General features: G+C 38.0%; 1 protein-coding gene across 5 annotated transcripts in view; it reads right to left on the bottom strand.

Annotated features, from left to right (window-relative positions):
- The window catches only part of ADCY6 (adenylate cyclase 6), a 133,160-nt gene that overhangs the window by 94,476 nt on the left and 21,434 nt on the right, over nucleotides 1–17,250 (bottom strand). For 4 of the 5 annotated variants that reach the window (XM_072409446.1, XM_072409419.1, XM_072409411.1 and 1 more), the window contains exons 2-3: nucleotides 9,231–9,392; nucleotides 7,305–8,163 (exon numbers count right to left, since the gene is read on the bottom strand). In XM_072409446.1, the coding sequence (XP_072265547.1) occupies nucleotides 7,305–8,159 (855 nt within the window). In that variant the 5' untranslated portion in view covers nucleotides 8,160–8,163; nucleotides 9,231–9,392. Of the gene's footprint in view, nucleotides 1–7,304; nucleotides 8,164–9,230; nucleotides 9,393–12,054; nucleotides 12,754–17,250 lie in introns of those variants that run through there. The other variant, XM_072409429.1, reaches the window with a different exon arrangement.

Genomic DNA, 17,250 nt, shown 5'->3' with positions numbered 1-17,250 from the left:
TGCCCTTTTTCACATTATTGCAGTGTGTTAATGTATACTTAGTAGTGTTTGTTGTGATGTCAATGCACCCATGAAACCCATGGCAAAATGTTCAGTTTGCCACACATTACCCAACTTAATAGGGTAAATCCAACCTAGCTGGCAGTGTTGCTTTAAGAACCGATTACATGTGTTTTTGTTCATTATTAACCAGAAATACCTCACTCCTCATGTCTCAGTGTTAGCCTGATGCAATTCTCTGAACAGCAAAACCTAGAATAAAGAGGGAGAGATAGAGAAGAAGATTGCATTGCATTGCATTGGATAGTGATGTAAGTCCACCTTCCTGAGCTTACCTACAGGAGGGGGGGAGAATCCTGACCAACTACCCAAGCAAAAACTAACTGACTGGGTTACAAATATTGTAGAGAGGAGGACAATTTTCACATATGCTACAATTGATTGGATGGTGAGTGTGCTATAAGCACACAACTCACAACTAAACATATACACACACAAGGGATATTTATCATTTACTTGTTTAGAGACATGTTTGAAAATCGTTGGTTAGCACTTTTTCTGCACACAATATGATTACAAAAGAAATACAGTTTAATCACACTTCATGGAGGTCACTTGGAGGTCAAGAATAGCTAATCTGTTGACTGTCGCAAAGGGATTCAAAATGGTTTCAATATACATTTTGAATTTTTTATGCTCAACACAGACATTTATATTTTTCTACCTACTTTTATTTTATTGCAGCAAACACAAAACATTACTTGATTTTGTACACATTGCCCCTGATTCATCAATAAAATCCGCGCTCGCTGGAAGCGCGAAAGTACGCGCGGCCATCGATCGCGGATTACCGCGGTCCGGACTCGAGTGTGCGCGTACACTCGTAATGTGTGTGCCATTAGAAAGAATGATTTTTTAGGGGAACAGTGACTTTTAATACAAGCTCGCCAGTGTAAAGCTGCCGGAGATGTGCGGCTCCGGCCGCGATCTTTTTCAGTTGCTGAATAGCGCGATCGCGTACGATTTCGGATCGCGAATACGAATGCGCGACCGATAATCCGATTCGGCTTGATGAATCAGGGGCATTGCCTAGAAGAAAGTTGAGGTAAATGTCATTGGGTGGGAAATTCTTACAAAAGAACCTCTTTATTAGGTCTCTTAAATGTGCCAACTGCAAAAATGTTAAAAAAAAAAAAAAAAAATGTAACATTTATTCCTGACATTATGTCTGCCAGGAATAAATGAGTAAAAATGATGGAAACACCTACATTTTCAAAAGAAAATGATGTCCTTAGCCCCCTCCAGTGCTGCTACAAAACAAAATGAAGATTTGGTGGAAAGACTTCTAGTATAGTGAGATCAGCCAGTCTGCAACAACCTAGTGTGAGAATCCCTTCCAGGAACCACATTGGGTTTCTATTAGTCCTTCTTCATTCATGCAAGCAAGACAGCTGACACACAGTAGTGTTTTTTCTCCATTTACACAATTTGATATTTGTGTTACATTCAGTATGTATGTATTTTTTTTCAATCTGTTCTGCAAGAAAATCTATTTTTACTAATGGGAACATATATAAATGTAGGTTAATAAATATTCAATCTGATGAAAGCAGGCCACATAGCAAATGTGTCCACAACTATGCGATCCTACTGTTGGGTCAAGTTTACCTAAAAAGTACTGGTTTGATGACTACTAGTGTCGTCTTCCTATATCAATCAGACACCATCAGCAACATTTCCTTGCTGGTCCTATATAACACCATAATGACAACATCTTCTATTGCATCCAGAATTCCCAGTTTATATAACTTTACCATACAAACCAAATTATATCATCAAGAAGCGAAACAAGCCAACACAATTCAACATCCTTAACAACCACACAAAACTGAATGGTTTTAGTGAACATTGACCCTTAACATTGGAACAAATGTCCTCCTAAAAATCATGCATAACAGGTTAATCTGTAGATAGAACAGGGGTGTAAACAAACTCGCCATGGAAGTCACAGGGAGGGCATTCCACATATATGTGAGAAAATAAACAGGTGTGGATTAGGGGGAGGTTATTTTTTGAGGCTGCAAAATGTTTTTAACACACACATGTCCCGCACCCATGTACAGTATTTACACACTTACATTGAAAACAATGCTGGAAAACTGAGAACAAATTCCCATACGGCAGCCAATTGCCACAGTAGAAAGGAATTTCTAGGGCAACTGAACTACACTTTGTGGGTTTATGATGCAGAAATAACTAAATAGGGCAATTTTTTTAACCATACTGGAAATTTAACAGCCAATTACGTCCGGCACCTTTCCCTCTCCTTATAGTCCTGTATATACACATTTATTAATGCATTACTGATTTTTTTGAAAACTCCTTGAGATACTGTTTTCTCCCACTAAAAATATTGCTTCCTTCATTCACCCTGCAGAGCTTTATGTTGGAAGGGCTGAGTAACAGCCAGACAGACCCCTCATCACAAAGGACTCATACCAGCTTGTTTATTTTAATAATTCAGAAAGTCGGGACTTTTAGAGACTGAAAAAGTCATCTTTCCACTTAATTAAAACATTTATTGATTGACATAACAAATCGGATTTGCATACATATTAAAAAGATTTAAAAACAATATACATAAATCTCTCTATGTTCTTAATTGATCTTCAATCTTTCCTAAACGCATTTCGTGGAACCGGTCCACTTCATCAGGAGGAGAAAATAAGAGAGCCATAGGGTCCAGCCTAGTGTGCTCCCGCCCACCCCATAAATGGCCTAGTGGCTATAAAACTTTGCTAGACCCCTGGTCTAAACATTGCAAAAACAAAGGCTGCCTACACACATGCAAGTTTTGTCGCTGGAAACAATCTTTAATGAGTGGCAGTAGCGCCGGCAGCCCTCCTTACACTGCTGTAAAGCTAGTGACAGTGTAACAACAGGAGCCCAACCGGGGGGGAGCGCAGGCAACTCTCTTCACACTGCTTACACAGGAGCTGCTGAGAATGGCGGAGCAATGTATGTAAGACTTACACTTCTCTGCCATTCCCAGCAGCACACCAGTCTCTTACACTACTCTGCTATTCTCAGCTAGTGTGCTGACAGGAGGACGATCTGATGAGAAAAGCATAGTGTAAGCTCTACATATAGCGATTCTATGTTACCAGGCCCTGCTGCCAGAAAAGTTGGGGACCACTGGTCTAATAAACAACACCATCATATTTGAACACCCTGCACAGCCGCTGTAACAAAAAAGTGAAGGAAAAAGTATAAAAATGTAAGTTATTATTACAATGCATGCTAATGCATTATTCGTGGGACTTTCTTTTGGCTTTTATTGCATTTCTCCATGTAATTTCTTTAAAGTAATCTTCCATGGAGCTGAATATAAGAATAACATACAGTGGACTAGAAGACCAACACAAATATACACAAATACATGAAACAATAGAAATCAGAGGATTCTACTGAAATATGCAGAGAAGAATTTGTCCATGGAAAGTTTGCCAAAGTGTCACATTATTCCAAGACTGAACCCATCATTAAAACACACACTAACATGGCACATCACCATTACCAACCCACACTATTCTTGGTAAATTATCATTATGAATACAGACAAATACTTGCTCGTTTGAATTAAAGCCTTGATTATAGGGTATCTGGCTAGCAGGAGCATTGTGGTCGTTTCAGGTTATTAGGGTCTGCAGACAGTCTATACTTTTCACCCAGAAATGCTTTGTGTGGGAGAGTTACAGAGAAATAAAAGAATCAACAAGGAGCAACCAGTATGCAAAGCCTGTAATAGTAATGAGCAAATATGGCCACCACCTTGTACACATATAATTACAAACTATAAATAGAAACAAGGATTTGAAAAATAGAGAAAGTATTCCTAGGAATATTTACATCACACAAGTTATATATTATATATATATTTTGTTAGGCCGTCACAACAACTACTGGGTGGTATGTATTGCCTAAACCAGGGGTCGGCAAACTCCCGCCTTTAGGTCAGATACGGCCTAGCCGGTAGTTCGTTACGGCCTAATGCCCCCTGGCCGATCCGGCCTACTGCCGGCCGGCAACCCGGTCAGAGGGCGTTAGGAACTGCCGGAGGCGCCGGAGCTCCAATGCAATGCATACAGAGGAGAGGGATTTCACTTCAGGGGGCGTTCCCTGGTGGTGGGTGGAGCCATTAGGGCGGATCCAGCCTAGTGTGCTCCCGCCCACCCCATAAATGGCCTAGTGGCTATAAAACTTTGCTCGACCCCTGGTCTAAACATTGCAAAAACAAAGGCTGCCTACACACATGCAAGTTTTGTCGCTGGAAACAATCTTTAATGATCATTTCCAGCAACAAAGAGAGACAAATTATTGAGCGAGCGCTGTACAAACAGCACCATTCTGTTCTATGGGGAGGGGGAGAACAAGTGAGCGGTACCCACTGTGCTACTCTCCGTTGACTTGTACAGCGGTCATTCTCCGTTGGTTATTGATGGATCCATGAATGACTTTGGGCGACTGTTGTACACATGTAAGATTCTTGCCCAAGATGAACCTGACTTGGGCAAGAAAAATTAAAAAAAAATCTCACGTGTGTACATAATCTCAGACTGTGTTCACACATTCAATTTTCATGACTGGAAACAATCATTCGTAACCATTTCCAGCGACAGAGTGACAGATGAAAAAACAAGAGTTGTACACACAGTGCCCGGTCTGTTCTATGAAGTGGAGAGGGGAAGAACAAGCTGCACCACACTATGCTCTCCTCCCTTGACTTGTATAGCAGTTGTTCCCCAACAGTTGTTCATGGATCCATAAACGTCATTGGGTGAGCACTGTACAAGTCAGATACTGACAAATCCTCTGAACTGAGTACATAGTTGTTTTTGAAGGTTATCTGGGATGAAATGTTACATACTAGCTTCATATAGGAGGACACAGACTTGTTTCCACTGGCCTGCCAAAGATGATCCACACACTGTGCTCCCACCAATCAGTTCCTAAGTTTTCTTGTAGGCTCTGGCCTACCAAGTCCTTTCCAGGACACTCTGAGCCTAGATCCCAAATAAAGATCTGGGAATCTGCAGCACCACACTTACCATCTACCTTATCCAGGTCCTTTTTCCTCTCCCAGGTGAAGTTGAGGAAACACCTTAAAATCATCCTTTTTTAATAAGAGAACAATTTCCTTTTTTGTTAAATGTATGTTAATAGATTTGCTCGACATGTTTTGGGCTTTGTGCTATTACTAGATTTTAGCCAATATAAATATTGCTTTGGGCTGGATGAGCTGGAGAATTAAACAGGAAACACTGCAGTCAACGAGGAAATAAAAGAGGCCTGCTATATGCAAATCAGAGACAAAATCAAATTATTAAAAAAAAAACAGGAACTTTGTGGCTTGTTACTGTGTTCTATGCCTTTTGCATGTTAATTTAAGGTGCAACTTTAAAGATCTGTCTTCTTCCAATCCACGATATGCAGCAACTTGTACTAGAGAAACCCAGCACAAAATATGAACATTTCTTCAATCTTCACAAAACCTGCCATGTCTAAATTATGACTTCACTTTACCTTTCAAGTTACTCCTTGTTACCAGACTAAGTCTGTAAACTAGAACAAATTATTAACCTCAACAAGATTTAGGATATGTACAGAGGTTGGTATTCTTTGCCGGAAATGATCCTTTATAATGGTTTCTAGTATCAGGGGAATGAAAGAGCTTTGTACACATAGCACTGCTCTGTTCTTTGATGGGAGATGGGAAGGACAAGCGAGTGGCACCCCACTGCGATCTCCTATATAGGAAGATACAACGGTCATCCTTGCTCTGTCATTCAATAATTGCCAGGGCATGTCAAGGAGCGTTGGGGTACAGCTGTACACTTTAGATTTTTGCCTGAGGTAATCACTATTGTTTGTCTTGAGAGACAATCATCTATGGTGTGTGCATAGCCTTACAGCAGAGTATGACAAGATCGGTAACACATGAGGATATGACAGCACATATAAATTGTGACATGTGAAACACCCATGTGTGCCATTATCCATTCTCTGTGCATGCCTGTGGCAAAATGATCACCAGTAATCCCTCCAGGTGTTCTGATCCACGTACAGATGTTATATTGGTTCGATTTTACCTCCACTTAATAATGGACATATCAAACAGTCCACAGGAAGCCCTTTAAAAAGTAATCCACAATCCAATGTTACATCAAGTATCAATATAAGGCAAATACTATAGTAAAAATAAAGCTAGACCTAAGCAGAGAAGCTAAATCTTAATCCTATTACCCAACAGGACATGGCAAAAATCACACTTCAGGTCATACACATAGACATAACCCGTTATCTGTTTCATGACAGAACAGTCTTTCTACACAATTAGATGATGTTGTCAGCCATATTACATCACGGATACAAATAATCCAATCAAACAATACCTATTTATACTTTCCTCACAGACCAAAGCAATCAAACAATAGTCTACCTCTATTACTCATTACACAATATGTTCTTTTACTTATCTTTTTCCATCATATGAGCTAGTAGATTCAGGTGAATTTTCATTTCCAACTTGTTAAAAAAAAAAAAAAGATCAGCTTTGAATAAACATCGAATCCACAGCAAATCAATATTTAGGACCAATTTTTTGGGGAGGTTGGGACAACTTGTGGATAGATCAGACATGTTGGTAAATATCCATCGAAAGTACACAAGCTATTTTGCCTGTACGAACAATGGAGAACTTTTTATATACAGGCAAATGGTCAGAATTTTACACATACGTGTATGCTACTTTGGAGCATCCAACCATTTATAATATTCATTGAATTGGTTGGTCGAATGTAAAAATGACCCAGTGGGTCTATTTGGAATCACTACACATCTAATGTGTATTAGGCGTAAGTCATGCTTCTAGTAAAAGCCCTTTCGTTAAAATATAATGGTCTAAACAATTATATAAACAGTTTAATATGCTCACATAGTGGGATTCACTTTCACTTAAAGTGTACCACTAAGCAACCCCCGCCCCCCCAACCACACATTGTAAAGGGGTACGTGGCTCTGTATAAACTTTTACATTAAAAATGCAACTGTATGCAACATATTAGCATAAAAAGTCCCAACAATGGAAAAGGAAAAAAATTGATTTTCCCATACCAACCAATCAGGTCCCTTTCTAGTGCATAAAAACAAAGAATGGTTGCTGTGAGGCAACATTTTCACTGGTACTGTTCTCCACTCCACACAACGTTACAGTGAATGTTCACTTAAATGAGGGGAGTTCTTACCTGTTTCCAGAGAAAGGCATCATCAATATTCAGCCTCCAAGATATGATGAGATGCAGAGAGGACAGAATGACTCCGCTCAATACTGCTGCTCTCATGCGTACAGGAAGCAATGTGTAGATAATGTAGATGAAAAAAACACTCCACCAGATTCCTTCAGAGGCACTACGTGGGGTAACCATAAAGACCCCAAGAATTTGCACTGCAAACAGGACGGCAATAACTAGGTAACTAACAATCCACATGTAGTCTTGGTGAAAGCCATTACGGTTGCAGACCACCATGAGTGACAGAAACAAGGCCATGGCAACAGCAAGTACAGAAACGTAAAGTACCTGGGGCTCCCCATGAGTGCAATGAAAAATCAACATAACCAGACAGACCAGTACCAGGGCCCCCATAAGCATAGTTAGACTGCTCTGGTTCATCTGGAAGAAGTAGCGTTGGTACAGTCGTTCCAGTTTGGCAGACTGAAATTTTTTGGACTGGAACACTTGTAGAAACCTAGTCCAGCATTCCTTTGGTGTCAGGTGGTGTTCTCCCTCCTCCATGCCCACAGCTTCCATTGAACCTGTTTTTGAACTTTTGACTTCCCCGTCCTCAAAACCTAGAGCAACAGATTTAAGACCCAGGTCACCCCCTGCACCTTTCTTTCCGTAATGGTCCTCTTGCCAAGTGCAACGGAGGCTAAAGTTGTTGCGGCTGTTGCGCTCCATCTCAGGGTCTTGCAGGCAGCTCATGTAACGGGGACCACACAAAGATGTGTTCTTGCGCTTGCCTTTCTTTCCATTGCGCTCCCCCCATGCTGTCTTACGTTCATCTACTTTGGGAACCAGGATACCACTAAACCACGACATTTTGCTGGGATAGACAAAATGAAAGAAAAAAAATGTTAAAACATTTGGTAGCTATATATTTTGACCGAAAAGTGGAAGAAGTTTTGGATGCACCAAATAAAATATTTTCCATCACTTTGTTACACATATATTGCTTTCAGAATAAACTGGGGAAGTTATTTTCGGCCAAGAAATCCAATAAGTTTTAAAATGTTAGTCACATGGCTAAAAAAAAAAAAAAAAGGAGGAGAGCTGAATCCTACAAAACACACTATGCTAAATCTGTTTTTAGCCCCTATCCTATTTGAGTTTAACTCCTATATAAGGAAAGCAATATACCAAAAACTACTGTGATAGAGTTACGTACTTGAATAGTGAATGCAGAAATTTATAAGTTTAAGCAATATATAAATAATTAGCTAACTTCAGGTATTAAAGTGAACCATGTGAAGATTTGTATTTATTAAATGAACACCTTTAACCGCATAGATGTATTTCTTTGGTGTGAATTTATCCAGGGCTTTGTAAATACACTGGCTTTGTTTCACCCAAAATCGATTGTTTGCGATTGTCTTGGGCAAAAAACTAGAAGTAAGTACAGGTGCCACCCAACATCGTTGAGCATGTGGTTAGTGATCCACCATGTCTGATCACCGGTGACTGATGCTATTGTTATTTCTACCGACTTCCCCCACAGCGGGTAGCAGAGAGTCAATCAGCCTGTCTGTCTTAGCATTAGAAAGAGTTGAAAACGGACAACCATAGTAACACAAGCTTTTAGTAACCCTTGGAGACCTAAAGTTTGAACAAATAAATGATATTGTTCTTCCAATGGTAATGTACTGTTGAACACAATAACCTGATAAAAAATGTAAGCTGAAGTTTCTCTTGAACAACACCTAAATTTTTACTATTTAAACTGGGGCTCATTGTTTGCAGGCTTTTCGTAAAGGAAACCAGATTTGTTAAGTATTTAAACATGGAAACAGCCTAAAATTAGTTTGGGATAAAAAAAATGGAGATTCTTCATGAGGAAATCTTAGAAACCTATAATAACCATTTAAACTGCCTAACCTGCTATTATAAACATACCTCCCCTGACGGTGTGCTGGAAGCTTCCCAGAAGCTCCTGGTTGGGTAGGTGATACACGACATTTATTCCGTCGGGCGGAGAGGTGGGGGATGACCTCTGCTTCTGAGCTGGCTAATTCAATGTCATTAGGGGGGAGATCAGCAGAGATTTCAATTGGGCACCTGGAAGGAAAAAAAAACAAGGTCAAACAACAGCTTGTTTAACCAACATAAAAACTATGCAGGTAAGTACAATAAAATAGTTCATTTAGTTATTTTAGTTAAATAGTTGGGTACTGGAGGCAGACGGTACCATAACAATATCATGGGTTATTTAAACAGCTCATGAACATATGATACATCATAGGCTGATCTAGCAGAAAAGTAATCAGACAGGTAAATTGTTGTCCGATTGCCATTATTTTTTATTTCATATATTGGAAAGGTGCAGCATGCTTTCACCAACTTGCTCCATAGGCCAACCATGATGCACAAGATTACTTGAATTTAGTAAACTGCTGGGGGAAAAAAACAGATGCCCAAGAGGAGCTGAATCATGCAAGCATACTGGCTGACTTTTGTTTGTGGCTGATCTGAGACTTGTAGGTCAACAAAGAGCCTTTATTGTGGATTTACATAGGCAATCTGCTTTCCTTATAAATTTTTCCTTGTACAAAGCCTATCCTAAAATATGGTGGAGTAGCTACACTTACATATGGCAGTAGGCTGTTCTGTGCTTGAATAATTACCCTTTTGTGGAATCCACCCTGGTACCAAGGAATTGTGAAGTGTATGATAAACAACATGGTGTATAAATGGTGAAGAAGTTCTGAAAGAGCTCATCTCATCCTCCCTACAGCTTCAAACCTTCCTAGGCCCTCTTCCTAGCTCTCCGAATATCACTGCTCTTGCAAAATACAAGCTCAATAGTATCATGAATACGGGGTCCCAACTACCCCAAGCTACAGCCATTAGATATAGGCAAATAGGGCACCATGCTGTCCTCAAAGGATTCTCCAATTAAGGGAAAAACACCTTTCGCAAATCCTTGTAAAAAAAGCAAATACTTAAATTACAGAAACAAGTCTTCAAGAGATTTGTGAAAAAGCTATTCAAATCATGTGAAACCAGCAGCACCCACAGAAGCAGCATATTATAAACCATTACACATCACACATGCCTTATTACAAACAATGGCATCTCTAGCATTATGGGATGGAAGTGTACTGGAAAAAAATAAATATTCCATGGGGATCTTTCTAGAACACAGAAAAAGTTAATTACTTAGAACTAGTTTGTTGCAAGTTAATTACAGGACTTAAATTGGGTGATTTCATGCATTTATCAAGGACAACCCTAAATTATCAGTTTATTGTCTTTTTTTAAAGCTAGATGTATAATCATCTGCTTAGTGTGGAGAATGCCTATACAAATGGAATAAGCTCAAGGGAAACCGTTCCCAATTATTTCCCCTAACTAAAAGAACATGAAAATGTCAGCCATTTTGTAACGTAATAAAAAAAAAAACACCAATATAAACTTGGCCATATGCAGTCTGACAAGTCCAAGTAATGCAATATTCCAGTAATTCCAAGTAATCCAAATATCATTGGTTTGTAACTTTTTAGATATAGGGGGCCTCAAGTGAAGCCCCTAATCTCACTAGAAAGGTCACATAATTTTCAGTAAACAATATAATAGGGAAAGTTGTCAGACTGTAGTCATGCCACAAGAATGTCATTTTGCATGGGATGTTCAGAGACTACAAACAAGCTATAGGAGTTACTAAGTGGAGACACCCTCCCAGGAGATAGGCTGGAAACATTAAATGAGCATACTATAGGCCACTGCTATTAGAGCCCCTTGGCACATCAATCCTACCTGTTTGCCCCCCAGCAGAAAAATGACTTTAGTTATTCCTTGAAGCAATATCCATTATTGCAAAAATATATGGAATGGACTGCAGAGAAAATAGAGCTAGTGTAAATGAAATAAATCAAGCCATTTATGTACTAGAAACATTTTACTGGCTTTAGTGGATTGGTCATGCATTTAAGTAATGAAAACAAGATCTACGGTCTATAAGGGCTTTGAGGGCCGCACGATAAGTGCCTAAAAGACTGCAGGTTGAGCACCAGGAATCTAAGCACAGTTTACAAACAACTAGACAGTGAAAGGTATAACGCCAGAGCGGTTATTACTGCAAAGAGATTTATTAGCATGTAAAAACATCTTTGTGATGTTTTTCATCCACTTTCAATATAGCAAATGAAAAGAAAGCTTACCCACACTTGCACTAGTTAGATAGAAATGACATGGCCGGCCACTCACATGAACAGATCTCTCACTGTTCTCATTGATAGATCTACAACCAAATCAAAACTTCCACAAACTTCCAACAGCCATATTGGGCTAAGTTTAATATTACCTATAGCTTTTATTTATCAAGTGCTAACACACTACTTAGCACTGTACAATTACCAGGGGCTGTAGATGACAAACTTACATACACAACAATCTACGACATAGGTATAGAAGAAGGCCCTGCCAAAGAGCTTATAATTGAATAAATGTAGACCTTATTTACTCTTAGCTTGTGTACATCATTCCAAAAGAGCATTAAAATATTTAATAGCACTCAAAGCACACAAATACAGCATATGACAAGGCAGGTGGCTTTGTTGATGTCCACAGCTTTTGTCTTGTCACTGGTGTGAAGTTATACTGCAATGTTTGGAGGTTAGCTTACTAAACCCAAGATAACAAAGGCAAAAGACGTGTTTTGGTAAAGCACATTTTTTTTCACTACCTCCTTCCCAGTGCTTTTAGTAAATTTTATAATTACCTAAAAGCTGTCCTGAGGAGTTGTCACTGTGCAGACCGTCTTGGTGTTGCAAAATCTTTAAGAATCCTCAAAAATCTCGACTGTTTACGATCTATACATCTGATGCTCTTGTCTTGAAACTAGTGGCCACAAGTGAAGACTAAATAATGCCATTTGTATAAAGCCTTAAAAAGAAAACCACACAGATGAGAACAGACAAGCACCATGAGGTACCTCCCTCAGAACACCTAAAGCCAATTTACATACTGGGTACAGCCAGGTTCACAAATTTTTAGGAGGAAGGATTACAACTTCTTACAAGTTTTTGCAGTTATCTGGAGCTCCATTAAGAATGATTTAAACTCCATTCTTATCCTGCTGACAATGTTTTATCAGGCAAAAAGTAAGAGGAATTCTCCAATAGCAACTTAAAACATTCTTCTCTTTAGTAAAATAGGGAAGATAAAAAAGATGTAGTACAATCCAACACCCCTGTATTTTAGGATATAAGTATTAGGACTCAAATAAGCCAACCAAAAGCTAGAATAGCCATTAACCACATGAAAAACACAATTCAAGGCCAAAAAATTAAGTAGAACAAAGTAATTTACTTTTAAATTACAGAACATTTCTTTGTATGGTAAAAGAACATAGTAGAAAACATCCCTTTTATATAATGCAATGAAGAGATTTAGTGAAACTATAGGTCACAAACATCCACTGCCTGCAAGCCCAGCTTTCTGATACTGTTGGAGTTATAATCCTTTGAAAGACTATAACCTTTAATCTATTCCAAAATCATTTTCTTCCCCCTTCCCCTACACCTCTACTGTAGCACGGCTTGGCCAAAAACACACATTCTGATGATTGAACAGTAAAAAAAAGACATCACTCTGCATAGTCAGCATGTTCACTGAATGCAATTATGCAATACAACCGACACGGTTGGCTCCCTGTTCTGCCCCCCATGCTGTGAATGAATATTAGAAGAGTCTAAAACTAAAATTGGGTATTTCTAGAAGCTGCCTTTAAAAACATATTAATATATTGTCCTTATTGCACTCATTTAGCTTTAAGTAAATAAGTACGGTTTTCTTATGTACTCTATATTACTTTGTTCTCCCCACAAATGTTTTACCTTGCACATATCTGTTTTCCATCGAAGGTATGACCATGACACAAAATAGTCATAGATCAACAACATTGTTATAATTCCTTTATTTTACCATGAACTGTAGAAAGGGTTAATATAGAAACTGAAATACAAACTCTGCCTTGAATAAGCAACAGTTCAGTTAGGAAGCCTTTTCTGTTTGCGCCCTTTAAGAACACATCCTGGAAATATCTGAACACACAACCGGTAAACAAGCAATGACTCCCTAACTAGCTTACTGCAAATAGTCCTTTTTTAAATCTTTAATGAGGTAGTGGAGCAAGTAACAAGCATGCATATATTACCTCTCCAGTAAATGTTACTAATTAGCAGCTCGGAGTTTTCTGTTTATCTATTGTTTTGACTAATTGGGCTTTCTCTTAAAAAAGCAACCATATCTCCCCCTAATACATAAAACAGTCAGCTTCATACTTTTTTGCCTTGATTTATGCTATATAAATGTACATTCCAACCAAACATAAAATCATTGACCTTTAAAAGTTTGAGGGTACATAGCTGCTGGTTTCAGTTTTTGATCCCTCTGTACCTCCCCGTCCTTCAAATATCTATGGTTGCTGGTACTCCTGTATCCTGGAACTCCCAGATCCAAAGCCTGCAGTTTAGAGAGTCCAAAATTTCCAAATTGTCTCAAAATAGAAATGTTGCATTGCATATATCTTAAATATGTTCTTCAGTTAAATTTTTCAAGAAAAGGCAACATGCCTTAACCATTTAGAAATAGATAATTTATGCCTTTGAACGTCGCTAAAGAAGTCTCATGGAAGTATTAGAAAGCAAAACTGAATACGGCCAGTTCCTGTGCTCCAAGATAAATCCTTAAACTGTAAATAATTTATTTCAGGTGGCAAATCCTGCAAAGACTTTTATGGACATGAGCAGGCATACTGTGATGTAAAAGGCAAAAATTGTACTTAGTTTTTAGGAAAATTAGGCTTCATTTCTAAAACTACGTACACATGTGCAATAATTGTTGTTGAAAAGGATCTTTCATGATCCTTTCTAACAACAAAAGACTGAAAGATGTATGAATGAGTGTTGTACATACAGCACCGTTCTGCTCCATGGAGAGGGGAGAACGACGGAGCAGCACCCTGCTGCGATCTCTCCTCTTCACTTTCATTATGATCATTCATGGATCCGCCAGGACAGATGAGAGCAGATGAGAGCTGTACACATGGCAGATTCTCATCCGATATTAGCTCTGAGGCGATTAACGGACCAGAAATCACCTGACATGTGTACATAAGCCTAAGAGCCATCTGAGGATGGAACCATCCACCTATGGAGTTAGTAAAATATTTCATAATATTATTTTCTTGAAATAAGAAACGATGTCAAGCTGTGGTAAACACCATTTATTGGTTCATTTGATAAAACTGAATTAAAAAAAAATAAATATCATTACCATAGAAGACCAAACTGGCTGAAATCTGAAGCTGATGTGTCTTTTAATTCTTTGTTAACTGCATAAATCCATCTATTACCTTGCTCTGGTTTTGCCATTCTTATGACTTGATTTTAGTTTTACACTTGTTTTTTTTAAAATCCTGACTGTGTGACAAAGTCAATAAGCTATCAGAGGTAGGCATTATGACAGTTCCCAGCCAATTACAACAAATACAAGGGGAGCTGGCATTCAATTAAGATATAATTCTATAAATAAAGCAAATGTTCCAATACAGCATCGGCAACTCTAAATTGAATCACAACATTCTGGAAGCAATTTGAGTGCAAGTTTTATTGATTTTTTCAAGTTCTTTTTTATTTTTCTTTATACAAAGAAATTTACCAGGCAGATCAGAAAAAGCAATGCAGGCAGAAGGAAGCTAGTGGTATTTAAGAATATGGCACAAATGGTTTCAAATAAATAGTTTAATTGTGCTGCACAGTCAGGTTAACTGAATGTTCCAGGATTAGCATGGAAAACAAGGGTTCCTGGCATGATCTTTTATTTGGAAATTAAGATCAAGCCAAAATGATTTGACCTCCATTGTGCGTTTTTCATCTACAATAAAAAATATATCTAATGTAAGCATATATAAAAATTACTTTATCAGGACTCTATAAACATGGCAAAGCCTAACAGATGAACATCCAACGTGTTCAACAGGCTTCTGATAACCTTATCCCAAAAGAGCACCCCATCCCAAAAACTACTCATTAATAATGCAAAAACATAGGGAGATATTTGGGACTTTATCAGTGCTACAACCAAAGCATTGCATTATTTATGTAGAAAACGTATAACACAATACAATATAAATACAAATGTCATAGATTTTAGGCTGCAGCCCATTTGCATTTCTATTTTAATGTGTTAAAGATTATACATAAATAAACAAGGTCATGCTGGTTGTCCCACATATCTATGTATGTTTTTGCCCAATTTAAAAAAATTTAAAAATTAGAAAATTAAAAATCCTACCTAACACTTAGGTATTCCCTATAGATCAAGCTATAGGTACAAAATAGCTAAAATGTTTAAGGATTGGCCAAGGTGTACAACTCCATACATTTCCAAAGATTAACAATATTTTCTATAAACAAAATACTAATGAGGAGAGACTGATAGAGGCAGTATCAACAGCCACAGCCAATCAAAATTACCAATATAAGATAATCAGGGGCAGATATGTAAAGATGCAATGTGGGCCAATGAACTGCACCCCACACTGCCACAAGACATTTCTGCACAGGAGCCCACTGTTGGAACCTACAGAAAAGGGAGTTCAAATAGGTTTTACATACTATGATATAATCCAAAATAAACTTTTTATTTAACCAACTACAAATAAAACAAAAAATAAAGCAATGGAAATTGTTTACATACAAGATAACTTGCTTACATTTCTCTACACGGGAGGACCCATGTAAACCCTGCTTGGTGTGGGTTATATATTATTATATATAGGAAAAGGGGAAATAACAGAAATCATTCAAGCAGAGAAATTTTACTGCAGAAGTAAGTTCAATGCATTTGATATCGCTACTACCTCAGAAGGAGGCTTATGTTATAGGTAGCAAATCATATCTTGAGATAATATAAAGGTTTAGAAAGAACAATACAGGACAACACATAAAACTCTAGGAGGTCTAAGAAGGTGTCCTTGCAAACCTTCACCAGGAGCTTGTACATAAGCTTTTACTGATTTTCCAGTGTTGGTTAAGGAAACAATCGGTTGATTTTATCTGATTTGTTGATCTTGGATTATATCATACTATTTGAAGTTTGCTGTAGGTTCTTTGGACTTCTTATTTTGTCTCAGAGGATATTATTACTTTAAAAGCAAAGGTGTGGCGTATACTATACACCTGGATAGCATGAATCGTAGCTATAAGCATTAAGGCTGGGTACACATATACAATAATTGTCGTTGGAAAGGATCTTTCACGATCCTTTCCAACGACAAACTACTGCACGATGCATGAACGAGTGCTGTACAGGCTCTATGGAGGGCAGAAGTGAAGTGAGAGAAGTATAAACCACCAGATATACTAGATTGTAAGCACTTCGGGGCAGGGTTCTCTCCTCCTGTATCACTGTCTGTATTAGTCTGTCATTTGCAATTCCTATTTAATGTACAGCACTGCGTAATATGTTGGCGCTATTATAAATCCTGTTTAATAATAATATTAATAATAATAATTCAAAGTGACATCTTCCATGCTTTTTTTTATAAGTTTTTATTTTTTACACTGTATTCCCTTTTTTATCTATACGTTTAGTAATGTACAAAACAGTTTTGCCAATAAAAGTATTCATTAAAAAGAAAAAAAGAAGGTATTATCCATCATTTAACAAGTTAATTTGATGGAACAGCAGTTAATTATTGACTGCATGCAAGGGATATGTGAACCTGTCAACCTCTGCAAGCTGTAAATCAGCAGATGGAGAACAATAACTATTCTATGTGTCTAGAAGAGTAACAAAAGGATGTTTTTTCTTTACAAAATAAAAACTATATGTACACACAAAGTTATCAATTCATTAAGAACTGGATGTCTGGTCATACAATGTTTGTTTTTGATATTGTAGGGATAGT

Source organism: Pyxicephalus adspersus, chromosome 1 (genome assembly GCF_032062135.1).
Source record: "Pyxicephalus adspersus chromosome 1, UCB_Pads_2.0, whole genome shotgun sequence".
NCBI lineage: Eukaryota > Metazoa > Chordata > Amphibia > Anura > Pyxicephalidae > Pyxicephalus > Pyxicephalus adspersus.
Note: the sequence above shows the minus strand (reverse complement) of the source record. Positions and strands in the feature narration are given on the sequence as shown.